General features: G+C 38.3%; 1 protein-coding gene across 1 annotated transcript in view; it reads right to left on the bottom strand.

Annotated features, from left to right (window-relative positions):
• Nucleotides 1–17,223, bottom strand: part of FRMPD2 (FERM and PDZ domain containing 2) — a 50,118-nt gene that overhangs the window by 10,700 nt on the left and 22,195 nt on the right. Inside the window, exons 21-30 of the mRNA XM_050899139.1 lie at nt 16,680–17,044; nt 13,123–13,204; nt 12,039–12,197; nt 11,211–11,385; nt 9,894–10,104; nt 8,662–8,699; nt 6,188–6,252; nt 4,503–4,664; nt 3,447–3,618; nt 1,519–1,598 (exon numbers count right to left, since the gene is read on the bottom strand). Of these exons, the coding sequence (XP_050755096.1) occupies nt 1,519–1,598; nt 3,447–3,618; nt 4,503–4,664; nt 6,188–6,252; nt 8,662–8,699; nt 9,894–10,104; nt 11,211–11,385; nt 12,039–12,197; nt 13,123–13,204; nt 16,680–17,044 (1,509 nt within the window). The remainder of the gene's footprint in view (nt 1–1,518; nt 1,599–3,446; nt 3,619–4,502; nt 4,665–6,187; nt 6,253–8,661; nt 8,700–9,893; nt 10,105–11,210; nt 11,386–12,038; nt 12,198–13,122; nt 13,205–16,679; nt 17,045–17,223) is intronic.

The raw sequence follows: 17,223 nt of genomic DNA, 5'->3' as shown, positions 1-17,223 counted from the left end.
GAGAATGATAACTGGGTCCTGCATTTAAATAATCATGCAGGATGCCTGCCATTAGTATGTGGTAGTGGCTCCTTCTCAGTTTTAACACTTCATAGATAATTATTTAAATTTTAGTTCAGAGTGGTGTTTCTTCTTCTTTCCCTGCTTAATATTCCAGATGCACTCAGAAACCACTCTGGCATGTTACACAGTATAAACTACTGAATGCCCCACAGAATCTTAAGGGTAGCTGCCACTTATACCTTATTTTCTTACTTTTGTGCTTGTATTTCCCCATTAGAATAGGGGAATTCATGGCTGCCTATTTGACCATGAATTCATTTACCCAGTTCCTGCACCTACTGACTACACTGATTGGAGAATGCTATATGGATTTTTGTTTTCTGTTTGCCAAGGAAAGGTATTTTACTGCTGCTTTTTTGCATCTGTTTTTTTCGGTAGTTTGTAATTTTCAAAGTCTACATCTTTGGAGTAGATGGCAGCTGTGCTCTATGAAGTGAAGCATGAATAGTTCCTATTCATAGGAGACAGCTAAAGGCAAGCTGGAAATAACGAAGAAGAGAGAGTTAATGGAACCAATTCAGCAAAAAATTTTAGCATGTGCTTAAAGTTAGGCATGTGCCGTGCTGAACTAGATAGACTTAACCACATGCTTAAAACTAAATTTGTGCCTTAATACCTTGCTAACTCAGAGATCTAATGAGGAACCTGTAACCTTAGTACTATCTCCTACTTCTCATTGATATTATTTCTTGGGTGTACTTCTTTGTGAGATTATAGACATGACCTTGTTTTGATATTACATTTCACCAGTCTCTAACAGTTTAGTTCCAACACCCATTCCAACAGTGTACTTAAAACTTCCTCAAACAAATTCCTCTTCAAGGTTTTCTCAGCTTATTCACATCAAGGATTTCTTCCATTTTTCTTTTTCTAGTTTGATTATATTGGTTGAGGCAGGGTTTGGTTTTTTTATTTGTTCTGGAGGATAAGAAGACCTATATTTCTCACATTTTCTGAGAAGAGGTTTTACAGTCGTAAACTTAGACATAATAGATGCTGTAAAATTTGATGTGGAATGTCTTGCAGGACTTACTAAGATTAAAAGACATAACCATATTTGAAGAATTTTGGGTGCCTGGGAGTTACGAATATTAATGGAAGACAGTTGAATAGAAATCTTTTAAAGTATATTGTTTTAAAATACTGAAAGAATGGTAAAATTAATAAGTCATTCATTCCAATATTATAAAGCACCAGAACTAGACTTGCATATGCAACGTTCCTTCTCCCGCGCTTTTAGCATATATATTATACAAATCATATGCTCTTATCTCAGTGGAATCTCCTGACTCATTCAAATGTTAGCAGTTCCAGTCATTGCAGCACAATTCCCTCACATTAATCTTTTTTCATTAAGAAGGTGCGGTTCTTGCCTGCATTGCAGCAAACCCATTTTGTAAACAAACATACGAGTACACTGCCTGATAACTTCTAGAAATCTGATTCAGATTTTACCTTGGTGCACATCTGGTTGGATTCTTCTTCTTCCTTGAAAGTGAAAACAGGCTGAGCTTGCAGGCTTCCCTCAGCACTATCTGAATACCAGAAAACAAAATCAAATGCCTATAAACCATGAAAATATAGATCCATTTCTTCTGTGCCACCCACACCAGAGGACTTTGATCTTGGAAAACGCACTGAGATACAGTGCCAGAAACTGGCATGGAATATCCCTTCCATGGATGCTCTGAGAGGGTTAGTACAGCACAAATGCCGTATATCACCACTGAAGAAGCAAGCATAATTCACGTTGCCAGAAGATACACTGAAGTAGACCTCTGTATCAATAGCAGTTATAAAAAATCTGAAGCAGAATTTAAATCTGCCCTTCCTAACCCAGCCCATTCCTTTGCAGTGCTAAGGGACAAATACCATAGATCAACTTTGATACCAGTGCTTCTATAATACCATTGGGTTTTGCTGGTCCAGGAAAACAGTTTAAACTTTCCAGCAACTATGTAATTCAGCAATGTCATGTGAGATGCAAATAAATATCCCCACAGCTAGTTCCCTGAATTTGCAGAGCTGGAGGAAAGGCTAGTCTCACTGAAGTGAACGAGAATAGTTGCACAGCCCTTAATAGAGCAAGAGCTTCAATCAGCCTTTTTATAACTGGCCATCCTTCCATTTTTTTGCATCATTAACCCCCAAAATTAAACTAGAATAGAGATGGGCAGTGAACATCCTCCTTCCAGGCCAGTGCTGAGCGTAGCTTTCTCATCCTTACGGAAAAGCTTTGCTCTTCAAACACACAGGGTGGCTTCCAGTAAGTGAAGGGGTGTCCAGTGCTCATGACACAGGCTAGGAGTTCAAGAGGATTAGGTTCAGTCTAACAGATACTGAAAAAACTGAGATCCTTGAACCCTAGAGGCAGCTGCTGCCAAACAGCAGAATTGCCTAAAATACCTATGCAGGTAAGTTTGCATCAGTAATGCTGACTAGATGCATAAATGTTTGCTGTAAAATGTGTCCAAAACCCACAGTCAACTGTGCATCTCTTCCTAGTCAGCTGGGGAGAAAGCAAATAGCAATGGCAGTGGCTTCTTGCCTGAGAAGATTTGAAACAAAGCCTCCAATTTGTAACGAGCAGGCCAGAAGGTATGTTAAGGAGGAATTTTATGTTCTTCCCACTGAAGTTCTCCACGTTATAGGAAACATTTCAGTGTTCAAAGAAATAGAAAGTTGAGGAATATAAACCCATAATCTATTGGTAATAGTATACCCTTGCTTCCACTCCCAGCTTTAATTAGTATTTAAATTTTGAGTATTCAGTACAGCAGAGCCTGCAGCACAAGTTTCTTCCATTAGAGTTAGTCAGCTCTCTAAGTACTGCCCTATACAGGTGGATGTGCTCTCAAATTAATAGCAATCAACCTGGGAGCAGATGCTTCTGGATTTGAACATGAACAAGCACAGAAGGGAGAGGAGCTGTCTGCCAGGCAGAACAGGGGGTGTAGTGCTTCCAAGAGATAAGGTAGGAGTGCTGGGATGTGAAATTTGTGGGAAATGTATTTTAGCAGCTGGGTCAATAATTGGCTGTGATTCCATCAGTGAGTTGTATAAAATTGGGTAAAATCAGACCAGGAACCTTCATGACTTAAAAACATAAGCTGAATTAAAGCACCTTTGAGGGTCTTGCAGCTTTGCTTCCACTATTCCTAGACTTAAAAATCATACTTGGGCATTCCTTCCCTGCGGTCCTATGTCTTGAGTAGCTTAGCCAGATCTGCAGATCAGGGTGAAGAATGTGTTTGTATCTACAGCTATGAATCAAGACTAACTTTACAGTTAGTAATATTGAATTGTTTTGCTAATAGGAAAGTTGAATTCAGGCAACACATAATCCCACTTTTATCATGTACTGAGTGGATGTAGCTGCTTACCAGGGTCTGCTTTTGTGTTTGGGGGGGAAAGTATACTGTTGCTCTGATTGCCTGAATAAGCCCAATGCAAAGCCGTGCTTCGGCAGACAGTGAGTTGAACAGTGCCTCGAGCCTTGCGCAGCAAATCTATAACTGTTTGGCGTGGCAGACCAGACACGAAAGTCTCATTCACCTGAAAAATGCAATGATATGTACTTCCAGATTCCTGTAACAGAAAGCTTTTTTTAATCACATATCCCAGCACTGAGCAATCTTTATATAATTTCTTTGCACTTCATGTGTCCTCATCCCCTCCCATATTAGTAACTTGCTTGATCCTCTCCTCTCTACTTCTTTATGCCATGATTGCCAGCAGTATACCACGAAAGTATAGTCTGCATCTCTTCTGAGACACTAAGAGGGCATTATTTGCCCCACTCTGAAGACGGAAGGTGGAGGAGAGATGGAAGTAAATGAAAAATGGAAAAGCAAATGAAAATATTGAAACTCCTGGAGGGGGAAGAAAAAATAATTTGGAGTAAAAAAAAAAAAAAAGACTATTTATATTAAAAGGTGGTTAAGATAGTAAGATTTTAAATAAAGATTCAAAAGCTCTAATTCCAGTGCTTTTTGCTTGTCTTGATAATACCTAACTGGCACCGACGATAGGTTCCTTCCAGTATCCTCCTGGTTAGCTGTTATATGCATGCTTGGTCAGTTAACTCTTGTTTCCCTGATTTTTTTTCACATGTAATCTTCACTGGGCACAGTTACGCTATGCAGTAGTTGCACTTTGCTGCTTGCCCTGCTGTTCTGGGTCTGCCTCTCTGCTGGAGTGCCCAACAGCTACCTCCAGCTGTAGAGAGGCCCACTCCCACAGGAAGCTGAACTCTAGGCAAGGGGTGGGGGGGCCAGAACAGCCCTCGGACCCCCAGGAGCCAAGGGACACCATCTTCTACATGTTACTATGCCAAGCAGCCTCAGATTTCCAATCTGCACAACCTTTATACTGAAGAGAATGCTCATTATAGAGTAACTAAGGAAATTTAGGCCAAAACAATGAAGAACAAACATTACCTTAAGCAGGATGTCACCAACTTGAAGCCTCCCATCTAGATCTGCAATGCTGTCCGGGCTGATGGCTTTTATTAGGATAGCCCTGCCATTTCTTCCACCTACCAGTGCAAATCCTAGGCTTCCATTTTCTGCTTTTTCCAGCTCAATCTTAATAATGAAGTCCTACAGTAGACAAGGATGCAGTCTAAAGTGGAGTTTATTCAGGGCTGTGTTTTGTTTGCATTTTTAATACCAGAGAACCTCATTATGCTTTACAGTCCTCACTGGCTGATGTAGATTGTGGGAGATATCCTTTTCTTGAATAGGTGCATAGAGCTTCCAGTGATTAACATAGCAGCTGCATGTATGTATCAGAATGAAAATAGTATGTACTTAGTTCCATAATCTTTTTTAATAATTGCTGGAGGGGAAAATAACCTCTTAAGAGCAAGGAAACATGTACTTTTGTAATCCTTTAATAATATGTCAAATAAATCACCTTCATTGACAAACAAGTCACCCTCATCTCCAGCATGACAGTAATACAGTACATGCTCCATTATTTTATTGTTCTGTAATGAAAATCTTAACATTGCAACCGCAACATACCCATCTGTTTGGCTTTAGCACTTCATTCAGTTTTAAAATCAGCTGCTTTTTTAGGGTCAAGTATTATGTCAGAAATAGCAGCAAGCTAGAAATGTTTATGACTTGCAGCATGACTAGTTCCAATGTTGCAAATATCATCCTCAGAAATTATTTTAGCAAGTTGAACAGATAAACCATCATGGATTAAATGGTGTGGAAGAAGCAGTAATAGTGATGGCTTAATCAAAAGTGAGAAAATCGTTCCAATTTTTCTGCCAGGTTGGAGGTCTAATTTTAACACGAGACAGCCCTTTTTTGCAAACCACAATCAAGAGAAAACTAGTAAATCTATTCCCATGAAATATGAGTCCCAATGTGGGTAACTTCAATTCCAAGTAACATTATTTTCCACGTTTGCACAAACAGAAGTGATGTTTGCACTCATAAGAATTTTGAAGCATTGTATGTTGCGCATGGAAATTACTTCTTTTTTCAAAGAACACATTTGTGTATTTTAGGAATTCATCATTTCAAAAATGGCATTACTCTTGCCAAATTCAAACCGTTATGGTTTATGTCAATGTTGCATAATATTCTAAAGGTTTGGAGTAATTTTACCCTCTTCTCAAATGCCCCATCTGAGAATTTCAGAATGAAATGTGTAATTCCCAGGTTTCAAAGATTGTTGCGGAAAATGCTTCACAATTACAGTTACACTTGTTTTCCCCAGAATCCCATGTTGTGGCATTCTGTATCTTTTTCCTGTGCTACTTTCTTTCTAAAATAAGGATTAATCTTGTAAGCTGCTATGAAGACCTAATGGAGGGGCTATATCATATGGGTCGTGCTTATATTACCAAGCTGGTAAAATAGTGATATTATACATTGAACAACAGCAATAGAAGAGTCTGACCCCAGAAGTGCTCAGCACGTTCTAGTCCGTGAATGCTGAAGCAATTCAACGCTTCACAGGACACTCTCCAAATGCATTATATTCACAGTTTCAAAGAAACTGGAGAGGAAGCAAATACATTAAATACCACTACTGAAAAAATCTCACTCCGTATAGCTCACTTCGCTTGATGGACCATCTCGCACTTGATAAAACTGTCACTTACCATACATTCCGGAGAACTGGGAGTGTTTTGCTGAGCACCACAGTTTGTTTCCTCCAAATGTTCCTCTGTGAAAAAGCAGCAACAATTTTTATACAGTTGTACTGGTGAAATGTTCTATAGTATAACACTCAAAATCATATTCAGAGACATGATAAAACATTTTATATTTGACATGTAAAATACAAAGAAATTCCTGTGGACTTATGTGGGCTTACACTCCTGAACTGTGAACTGAGCCTTCTGTGCATTATCCCTGTAGACTTTTTACCTCCCAGTGAGTAGGTTCCAAAACAAGCTTTAAAAGCTGCACGTTACAGGGTCAGAGACACCAGATGGACAACAGGTAATGTATAAATGTTCTCTGAAACTCTGAGGGAGGCAGTTTTGTTTATGAAGAATTAATCTTTCCCAGGTGCTGCCAGTACCACCTACAGACTTCTTTTCTTTCAAAGAGAGGGCACAAAATTTTACAAACCCTAATTGAAAAATACAAAGTTCCTTACCATGTTGATGCAGCAGATGCTGTTCTTGGGAATTCAGGTTTTCATTTGAGAAAGAAATATTGGCTTTCTCTGTCTCAGCAGGTGGCCCTAAAAGCATACATGTAGGTTTGTTCTGACAGGCCTCCTGCTAACCTTCATATACACAAGGAAATGTAAACTCTGTGCTTAGATTATTAAACAAAGCATCGATATCCAATATTGATACTATATGAGGCAGTTTGAGACGCTTATTACTGCATGATTAAGTTTGCCAATTTGCACAGTGATATAAACAATTCTGTCATGAATTGCAGAGATATTGCATCTCAGTCACTGCTATTTTTAAAATTGAAACAACAATCAGAGATCAGACTGAGTCATTCTAGACATGTGGCAATGATCAGGCAGAGGAAGAAGCAGGGTGTGGTAGTGTCTGCAGAGATGGATATGTAAGAAGAAAATGTGCATTTCTTGACACTCCCACCTCTACCCACCCACCCCCAGTTTTGGGGTTTTGCTTTATCATATCTTGGTGATCTTAGTTGTCTTCCACAAAGTACTCTTAATGTATGAATTATAGAAAATGATGAGTGTTCTATTGTTAAAAAAAAAAAAAAGCTCCCTGTTGCATTTGCAATTTTAGTATGCATTTTTGTAACCAAGAGAGTCTATAAAATGAAGGCTTGCTTCCTTAATAGCAAATTATTATAGATTTATCTGTAAATCTATCAGAGATGATAGCAAACAGAACACCAAATACTAAATTACTATAGATTTTTTTAAGTGCCTTATAAAAGGGAAGAATCTTGTTTTATAAGAGAGGCAGGTAACTGTACCATTGTCGAGTTCATAAATCTGTATCAGAGATAGATCAGGGCTAGTAAACTATTTTGAAGGTGTTTTGAGAAATCTTGGAATCTGCAAAGCTTATGGAGCAAGGACGTGTAAGCAAGGTCCTACCAGGATATGCATTTACCGTGCTTTAGTTATATCACAGTAACTGAGAGTACACATAGCTTTATCTGTGTCTTGTAGTAAATTCAAAGAAGCTTGTTCTTCAGTAGGTGAAATAAGCTGCTTCAGTTTATAAAAACAAACACATGGCTAGTTGTTGTAGAGTAGGAAATCTGTAACGAGCTTGACTTGGAATAATTTCTTCAGGTAGCCATATGCCAGTATTCAGATGAGTTTAGGCATATGAGCAATTCTGGTCCAGGGTTACCTTTTCAGGTCATCTTTGCATGATTAAAAAAACATTCAGATATCCAGTCAGGTAAATGAAACTGTGGGTTAGGCCTGACTTAACACTCCAGCCAAATGTACACTGGGAAGTATTACTTGCTACTAACATGCTTTCTACGCAGTGATGTAGACATGGTAGGTATCCTTCCATGTGATGGTGCAGACGCAACCTCTGCTTGCTGAGACTCCTTCTACTGCTAGAGCAATTCTGGTCAAGTCTTTGTAGTGCAGATGATTACTGAAGTTTTGTGTCAGTTATAGTATTAAATATCGTCCCCTGATGGGAATGCTCTATATTAACTAAGGGATATTGGTGCTGCCTGTTTCTGATTTTCTATAGATTTATTGATAACAGTTTAAAAAGTTGGTCTACATGATGAAGTAGTGGCTCATATTAAATAGAAGCTCTAAAAGTGCTGGAAAACCCCTTAGAGAATAGTTCCAATCAAAACAGATGTTGAAATATGACCACATAAAATTCCCATTTAATAACAACAAATTAAAAAAATATAAACTGACCATGCAAAATGCAATAAATGTTTTTTTTACAGAGAACTATACATTTTATTTCTATCTTTAAGGAGCTACCAAATTTTCTTCAGATCCTTAGAATGGCCATAACAGAAATACTGAATGCCAAGTTACAATCTGTTAATAACTTTTTGAATGTGATGAGTCAATACCTTATGCTTATTTCCAAAATCAGAAGCAAGTTTTGAACTAAAAACCAAAAATATTAGCCTTACTTACTATTTTCCTGCTTTATAGGAACCACTGGATTGCCATTTCTGGGGGCAGAAAAAGTGAAATATGTGAGCCATTAAGAGCTTCATGCTTTGTAAAGCACATATGAAAGTATTTTTAGAAAGTCAATTGTCTAAATTGTAGTTGTACTTCTATGATTTTATTAATGGTGCTTTCCTAAAGAGCATTTATATCAGTATATAAAATATTTGACTGTATTTAACAACAGTGAAACATTTTATTTAAATGGGTTGGGAAAAGAAAGAACATGTTAAACCATCTGTCCCGATACAGAACTTCTTTGTGGTACCTGTTGAATTCAGCTTTGGTTCCCCCTCTATAAGGTGGGAATGATCTTTTGTAATTTTCTTTACGCTGTTTCTGTTTGTCTCCTTAGATTGTAAATTCTTACGGTCAGGGTGTGTTGCCTACTAACTGCTTGTTCAGCAAGAAGTACAATGAGGCTGCAGTTTCTTCATCTGCTAGACCAGTGCAAGTTAATAAAACATTGATAAAAGTTTGAACTATGTTAAGACAGCTATGACAGACATACTATCGCTCACTCTGGTTATGTAACTTAGTTATTCACATACTTTTGGGTTACTAGTTGACTGTTCCTCTGAGGTCTTTGGAAGCTATTTGTGTATCAGTCCAGGACCTCTGCTGGTGCTATATCAGACTGTAGAACACAATAAATCTATAGTGCAGCCAAGAACTGATGAGGGAAACTCTTAGCTGCAGGTTATTGATCAAGCCTGGGATGACTTTTTGTTACGTGCTGCAGACTAAATGCTGTATTTTTAATACCTTTCTAAAATGTTTGGCTGTTGGAAGTAACTCAGAGTTTCCCATCATAGGTAGTTTCTTGCCTGTAGTTGTGAATCTGAGATTTTATGGAGAAGGTTGGCACTAGTGGTGGAAATATAAAGATTTTCCCTAGAGAAGAGGATATCTGAAAATGGTGGCCAGCCTTACAGTTAAAGGATTCACATTTGTGTTTGGATGATGAAGTTTGAAGAGTTCTCATTTGTGTTGTATGAGTCTACTTGTACTCACTGTGTTAGTTGTAACTACAAGGAGTTAAGATATCTTATGGATGTTGTGTATCAGGTTGCAACGTTCCGACCTTTGAGGTAAAGCATTTTTCTTGTATTTTGCTTTTATTGTTTGACTTGTTGATGTAAAATTTAGAAACCTGCTTCAACGTCAGGATTGAGATTGAGTATGCTCAGATTTACCTTGTGGCTTTGATTTGGACATTCTGGGTGGCAGCTTCACACACTCTCACTGCATCATCCAGGCTAATGCCCTCAGTCCACAGTCCACAGATGTAAACAATCTGATCTCGTGGCTGCAAACTGCCTTCCACACTGGCAGGAGAGCCAGGCACTATCTCTAGCACATAGATACCTTGTAACTTGCTTCCAGCTCCTCCTGTCAGCTTCAATCCTAGAATAATGCAGAGAAAGCATCTTTTGTGGCAGTGTGCTTTGAATTTCACTGTCAGTGACATACAGCCTAATGGAATAGATGTGGGTCATTGAAAGATAGGTTGAACAAATCACCAACATTATAAATAAGTCTTGCCCCAGTGAGATGGGGTATAAGAGCTGGACTGGGAGAGTGAAATGCAATTAGATGTCAAAAAAGTATGGAAAAAACTTAAATGGTATTGTCCATCTCTACACTTCAGCTATTCCATAGTGCTTTGTTTCACCTGATGTTGAATAGTCATTTGAATAAGACACTTAGCTGCATAGCAGTAACTCCCTCATTACCAGAGCGCTTAAGTGCCTTGCAGTCTTTAGAGCGCCATAGGGAACAGAGGTGTATGACAACTAAGGAGATACCTATACAGTGCAAAACTGAATTGTGCAATGATATTCAAGCACTATCCGAACAAGCTAGTTTCTGAACTGGAAACAGCATGCTGTACCTGAGCAAATATAGCTATCCTGTTTCCTGAGTCTACAGTTTTATCTGTGTGCAGCACTCACCACGTTCTGCAGAAACACCAAGATACTCGCACTGTGGGGATTTCTTTTATCACTTGTATTGCACAATGTAGATAAAGCCTTGTGTCTGTGGTCAATCAAGGATTTGAGTGGAGATTTTTTGAATAGCAAACTATTGCCCTAACCAGTGGCTCATCCTCCTCAAATTTTGCCTCTTCTTTTTCTCCCTGCCCCCCCCAAATAGATCTTTATGTATCTCAGCAGGTAGTAGACATTATTATTTAACTGCCAACAAGTTCTGTATATCAGTAACATAAAAATATGAGACTGGAGATCTGCCAGAAACTTCAGCTGATAGGGTGATAATACAAAGATCATTTTTCCAACTATCTGCATTGGTCTAATAAGAGATATTAGTCTTCCCTTTAAGGCCTTGCCCAAAATAAAGCTCTCCATTCCTTGGTCATGGGTGATGGAGGAGAGCATAAAGGTGTAATGGTCACTCAGGATCATATTGATCCAGGACCACAGTTGCTTATGATTATCTTACGACTGCTGTAATCCCTATCCAAAATAGCATGCATATTATTTACTACACACCTAGCTGTCCATTGGCACCTTTCGTGAGAGTAATTTCAGGAATCTCATCTGGCCTAACAGAGGGACGCAGATCACTGTCGGCACGACCAACCACAAGGTGCAGATCAGGAGGAGAGCTTTGCAGTAAAGTCAGGGCTTCATTGCATGGTAAAGATGTGACATCAATTCCATTCACCTAAATGACAAACCGGTAAAATGATGTCATAGATCTCATTGACCATCATGTACTTCTCCCTCCACTCTGAATTTTGCATATGAACTTAAATTAGTTTTCACTTTCATGTTACTGCTTTGCTGTGGTATTTAATGTCAGTGAATGCAACAGTTAAGATTGCAGTAAGATTTCTTTTTTGAACTTTTATTTTTCTGAATGCAGAGCTTTCATAAAAATAGCTCTTTTTTTCTTGAAACTCAAGGGCTTGTAGCAAAAAACAAGGAAGACAGTCTAATGCAACAAATTGAAGATGAACCAGGCTGAAAACAGGCTTTATTCATATATTACAAAGGACATAACTCCTGCATCCTTTGTATGTCACCTATCTTATTACATTAATTCAGTTTATGTCATTTAATTGGGAAGGCATTTAATGTCTCGGTTGTCTTGCATTGCTGCTATATGATTCATGTTATTTGTCTGGTCATACAATCTATTCAGTCTGAAATTTGTCCTACTGAAGTCAGCAGAATTACATTTATTATATGATTCATTTGCACTTGCATGCCTAAATATGTGATAAACTGGACCCTACGAAAGGAAGAATGCCAAAGCTAAATGACATTGATCTGCAAATATTTTCTCCTCTGTATAAACTCAAAGAATTACTGTACCATAATGATTCTGTCTCCCCTTCTTAGCCTTCCATCAGACAGGGCAGGCTCATTCAAGATTTCATCAACATACAGGCAGGTGTCCACTTTGTTAAGAACTACAGAGAATCCATAACGGTTGTTCTCTGACTTTGTCAAAGTCACAAAGATCTCCATTTCCTATTAAAATAAGCACAAGATATGTTTGATGTAGGCTTTTCTGTTGCTTCTTTAACATATTCCATTATGTCTTATATGCAGATAGGAATCAGATCCTCAGATGGTAGAAATAAGAGCATACATAAGGGTTTCTCTGATCTGTCACTGCCTTATTCCAGAATTAATTTTACTTCTTTTTACCTAGTGGAGCTTCATGGTGATTGATTGATAGGGCCTAGTAAGGCAAAGAATGCCATCGGGGACTGGAATTTTGGCATTTGAAATGTGTAAAGAAAGGCTTGGAGTCCCCTGAGCTGACAAGCATTACAATAGTAGGGTGCAGAGATTATTGTTGTTATTGCTGTTGCTGCCCCACTGAAGGAAATGGCTGGAGCTAAATTTTGTCCTTGGTGCTCTCCAATTAGTAGGAATTCAGAGCTCATTACTGTCAGCAGGAATGCAAGATGTTCAGCATTTGGCAGGACTGAGCCTTATATTTTGAATAGTAATTAGCACAAGGATCATACTTTCTTATCAGGACATTACAGTAGTATCACTGTAACAAAGTGATTTTCCACATGGGTTTAAAACATGACAGAAAAAAACCAAGTAGCTGACTTCAATTAATTTTAGAGGCTACTAGAGGGCTTTTAGGCCTTTGTACACTGGGAATAATACTGCAGAATGCTGGAAAGTTGAAGAAACAGTAAGATGGCAAGAGCAAGGAGATGGCCTTAAGGCAAATGGTAAAGAATTCTGGAGAGTTGGGCATAGCAGAAGGTCTGCTTTACTTGAAGATTGTGGACATTCAGGAAAGTAAAAAAAGCCATGCAGAAATAGCATAGATAATGAGTTAAAATTAATGTTTAAGAATGTTGCATTCTTAAACTTGTTTCTTTTCCCTTGTCATATTCTACTTGTTAATAATCTGGTGCCTATCACATACCCTAGTGCAATCTTCCTTTTCTTCCTTCTCTTCCTCTAGTTCCTCCAAGTCTTCCCATTCATTGTCACTGTCATGTGTCTCTCTAGCAGGCAGGGATGATAAGGGACCACAAACACGTGGTTGTGGGGTCACCATGGTTGTGGAGAGTGTCTCGGAGCTTCCTCCCCGTGAAAGTGAGGTCACAGACATTGAGCTGATAGTGAGATACTCTTCATCAATAGGGGTTAGAGAGAGAGTTTCAGGCATACATTTTGTGTTCGATAGGTCATCATCACTCTTATTACATACGTGGCTGGAAAATAAAAAGATTGCAGCGCTGAGGTTTTCCTCCATATGCTTTATTAGATGGCCACTGAAAGGTCTACTGCTTACACATGACCTTATTTTAATTTTAATTGAAGTACTAGTTATGGTATTAAATTGCTGTCTGGGTCCTCCAGTGTTACTATAAAAATAAGTAAGTAATCAATATTTTGCAAAGCTAGTTAAAAGATTAAAAAGCTTTCAGAATTTGACAACAGCCTTTGCAAAATCTTGCACTCTTTTTTTTTTTTTAAGGCATTAATTAGTACTTTGGTTGCTTCTTGAAAAGAATAACTGGACAATTCCTAGACCATTAATTATTTCATCTGCCATAAACAACTTATCTGGTAGGTGGTATGCACATTACAATACTACTACAATTTTCATATTTGCATTTTTCTTGAAAAAGGAATGCCTGCCACATTCCTGGCTCCTACAGGTCTTTCCTTGCTAACTAGAGCACAGACCAGAAACATGAAATATAGAATAATTCCTGTCTCTCCATAAAAAATACAAGTTCTGACTTCTCTTTGTAAGCTTGCTTTTATTCTTATGCTTGCCTTGAAGCATAAGAGTTGTCCTACAGAAATCAATGGATTTGTTCAATTACTTGAATTAAAATTATTATTGATTTTATTCCACTATATTGGAGACACAGTATTCAGCACTTCTGATGTTCAAGCCCAGACTGTAATCATGTGTTGTGTTTAATATTGTTTTGGCTGTTGTCATCAATGAACTCTTAATAGACTACTATAGTATTGTCTCCCATTAAATTTACCATTAAAGCTAGTAGAAATGCTTGAAACACATTTTTTTAAAAGTATGTGTTTTCTTCATATCAATCTTTATTGAAATATTGCTAAACCTCATTCATCTGAAACACTTAAAATGGCATAGCTTTTATTAATGCTTCACATAGCAAAGATGCCATGTCATTTCGTATATAAGTCATCTAGGATCTTTTGCTCTCTGATAGAACTGAACTGTGTCTACCGTCTCCCAAGCAAACATACAAACTAAAAGGAACACAAATTGCGTGTCTTGTATGAAAGCACAGAAGATCCCCAGTGTTAAGCTCTTGTTTCAAAAATTGTATATAGTCAGAAGGAAAATATAAAGCACAGTAGCAAAGCAAGCATTTTGGTTGGATATAGCTAGTAGCCTTCGATGGTATTTTTGAAATACTGATGAAAATAAGAAAAACTTGTAGGCTCATGCTGTATGCCCTCAGTGAGGGAAGCGATCTAGTCTATTAGCTTATATCTGTGCAGGGAGGAAATGAGAAGTTGGCCATTTCCAGTAGCACAGCAAAGCTGAGAATGAAGCTGACAGTTTGTGCTTTAATAGCTGGACAACAGATACTTACAATACTGTGGAAGAAGACTGGGACGATTAAAAGAAATGTTTAAGGATAACAGCAAAGGCAGTCTGCTCCTTTCTTTTGGAGACAGGAAAGAAAAGAGTAAGTTCAATGGACATTGGTCAATGTGGATGTCATAGAAGCTGTCGTGTGCTAGTGGAGTGCTGACTGACCTTCAAAGGGTATGAAAGGTGTTTGGCAGAGCTACACAAGCTCAAGGCAGTGAGCCAGCAGTGGCTTAATCATAGCACAGCTTCTAGCCCATCTCTACATCACCATGGGAAAGAACATGAGTCTTGGTCCTGCAGGCCCATACATGAGCTCCACTGACATGCTTGACTTTCTTTTGGGGTCTCGTGAGCCCTGCACCTGGACTTCACAAGGGAAGACTATGGGGTAAAGTTTTTCAAAGCAGCTTTCTCAAAGGTTCTTATTGGTGGCGATGAGAAGAAGAGTGAAAGGAATTTTCCATGTGAAACCCTGAGCAGGGAACTTCCAAAATTCATATCAGAAGATTTCTACATTTGCATGGAAAGTTTTGAACAATCTGAAGAAAAGAAATTTCTTCATTAATCAAAAGGAATTCCTTCATTAATGCCTATTTCCTTCTGTGGTTTTTTGTATGTTTTTAGCTGGAAAGATCATTTAAATTGAGATTATGTTTGAAATACTGTTTAAAATGCATGCCTTCTTAAACTGCTCTGGCTGCCTTTTGAAAATGCAAAAGCTGAAAATAAATGATACTGAGAATGTACCAAACAGAAACATTTATTTCAGAACTTCCTTCTTGGGAAGAATCCAAAACTTTTCTTGGAATTGATATTTTCCCACAATAAACTTAGTTTTGTTGAAACTGTATCTCTTGGCAAATACGCTTGCTACAGACATATTTCTGCTAGTTTTATTCTCAGCAGTAGAGAAGCATATATGTAAGCAGGAGCTTCACTCATGAATGTGAGTAAAGAATCTCCTCAAGAGAGAGGAGCTAAAAGTATGAATTGCCATTATGGCCCCACTTGACTTGCAGTCAGCTAGTGCGGTGACTCCCCAGAGACTGGAATCTCTGACTATCTGGTTCTGTGCTTGATGAATGTCAAGAGTAACAAAAGGATTTCAAGTGACTGTGTGGAAAAATAGAAATTAGTTTCTAGATAAAATTACTGAAGCTGTAAGTTAAAGGTCTCTAGGAGGCCTTTAACTTGTCTTTCCACCAGTCCTTTCTGTTCTGATAATTTATATTCTTTTGCACTGGGAAAGATGATAAAAATGGAATGGATCGTCTTCTGTGTGCCAGTGTCTGGTATATCCAAAAGAGTGTAAAAGGAGGCTGAGTCCATTTGCACTGTGTTTTATTGTGTAACTCCTCTGGGTCAGGGCTTCTATTGGCTTCTGAAGACTGGAAAATAACTTTTTTTTTTGCTCCTTGATCACAGTTTGTCTTCTGAGTTTTTTTTATTTTCTCTGAAAAAATTTGAAATTAAAAGATCATACAATAAGAAAGAAATTTTTGGCACCTATTTAAGTCAACTCTAAGAAAATTGAAATGAAAAGATCCTATGATAAATAAGAAAGTCTTTGGTTCCTATTTAAGTCAACAAGAGTCTTTCCACTGATTTCAAACTGCAGCCAGCTTTAGCTGAACAGCATAAATGATTACAGTAGTGCAGCACTCATATAACTGTCTTGCAATGCAGACTTACACAAAATTCTACTAAGATGAGAGTAAATAGAGACAGCAGATTAGGATAGTCAGAATAAGATGGTAAAACAAAATCTTCAGTAATCAGCAGTGATTAGAAGCAGATAGCCCTGTACTTAAACCTAAGCAATTCACTTTCAAAATTCTAAGAGCCGAAGGAAAGGCTGCAGAGCAGGTTTCAGTATTCCTTACCTTTTGGCCCATCCAAATTCACATGGCGAGTAGCAGTTCTGCTTCATGTCTTCTTCTAAGGAGTGCAAGACTTCAGAACTGGCAGCTTCTTGATGAAACTTCCAAAGACGCTTATAGAAACTTTCCCTGGGAGTCATAAGTTTCTGTATGGGCTTCTCCTGAAACTCAGCTTCCTGCTCTTTGTAAGTTGAGCTGTCCTCTTCAGGAGACTCACTCAAGTCTGGTGCCACTGGAGAATCCAGGCAGTCTTCAAGGTCTGGAGAGGTGCTACCTCCATCACTGGTAGACTGATCCATACTATTTCCTACCTCTGTGCTGCCTGGCATTTCTGCCACAAACTCCTTAATTGGAGATGGTGCTGGAGTCTATCAAAAAACCAGAAATGTTAGTGTAACTCCTTTTTTTTATCTCCCATCTTCTTTCCTTTAAGAACAAATTAATTTGAAGAGGCAATATCAGTAAGCATCTCAATGTGAAAATATCAAATGGCAGCTGGAAGGCAGGGAAAAAATAGAGGGAGGTACTCTCTCACTAAATAACTGTT

Source organism: Gymnogyps californianus, chromosome 6, assembly GCF_018139145.2.
Source record: "Gymnogyps californianus isolate 813 chromosome 6, ASM1813914v2, whole genome shotgun sequence".
NCBI classification, from domain to species: Eukaryota; Metazoa; Chordata; class Aves; order Accipitriformes; family Cathartidae; genus Gymnogyps; species Gymnogyps californianus.
Note: the sequence above shows the minus strand (reverse complement) of the source record. Positions and strands in the feature narration are given on the sequence as shown.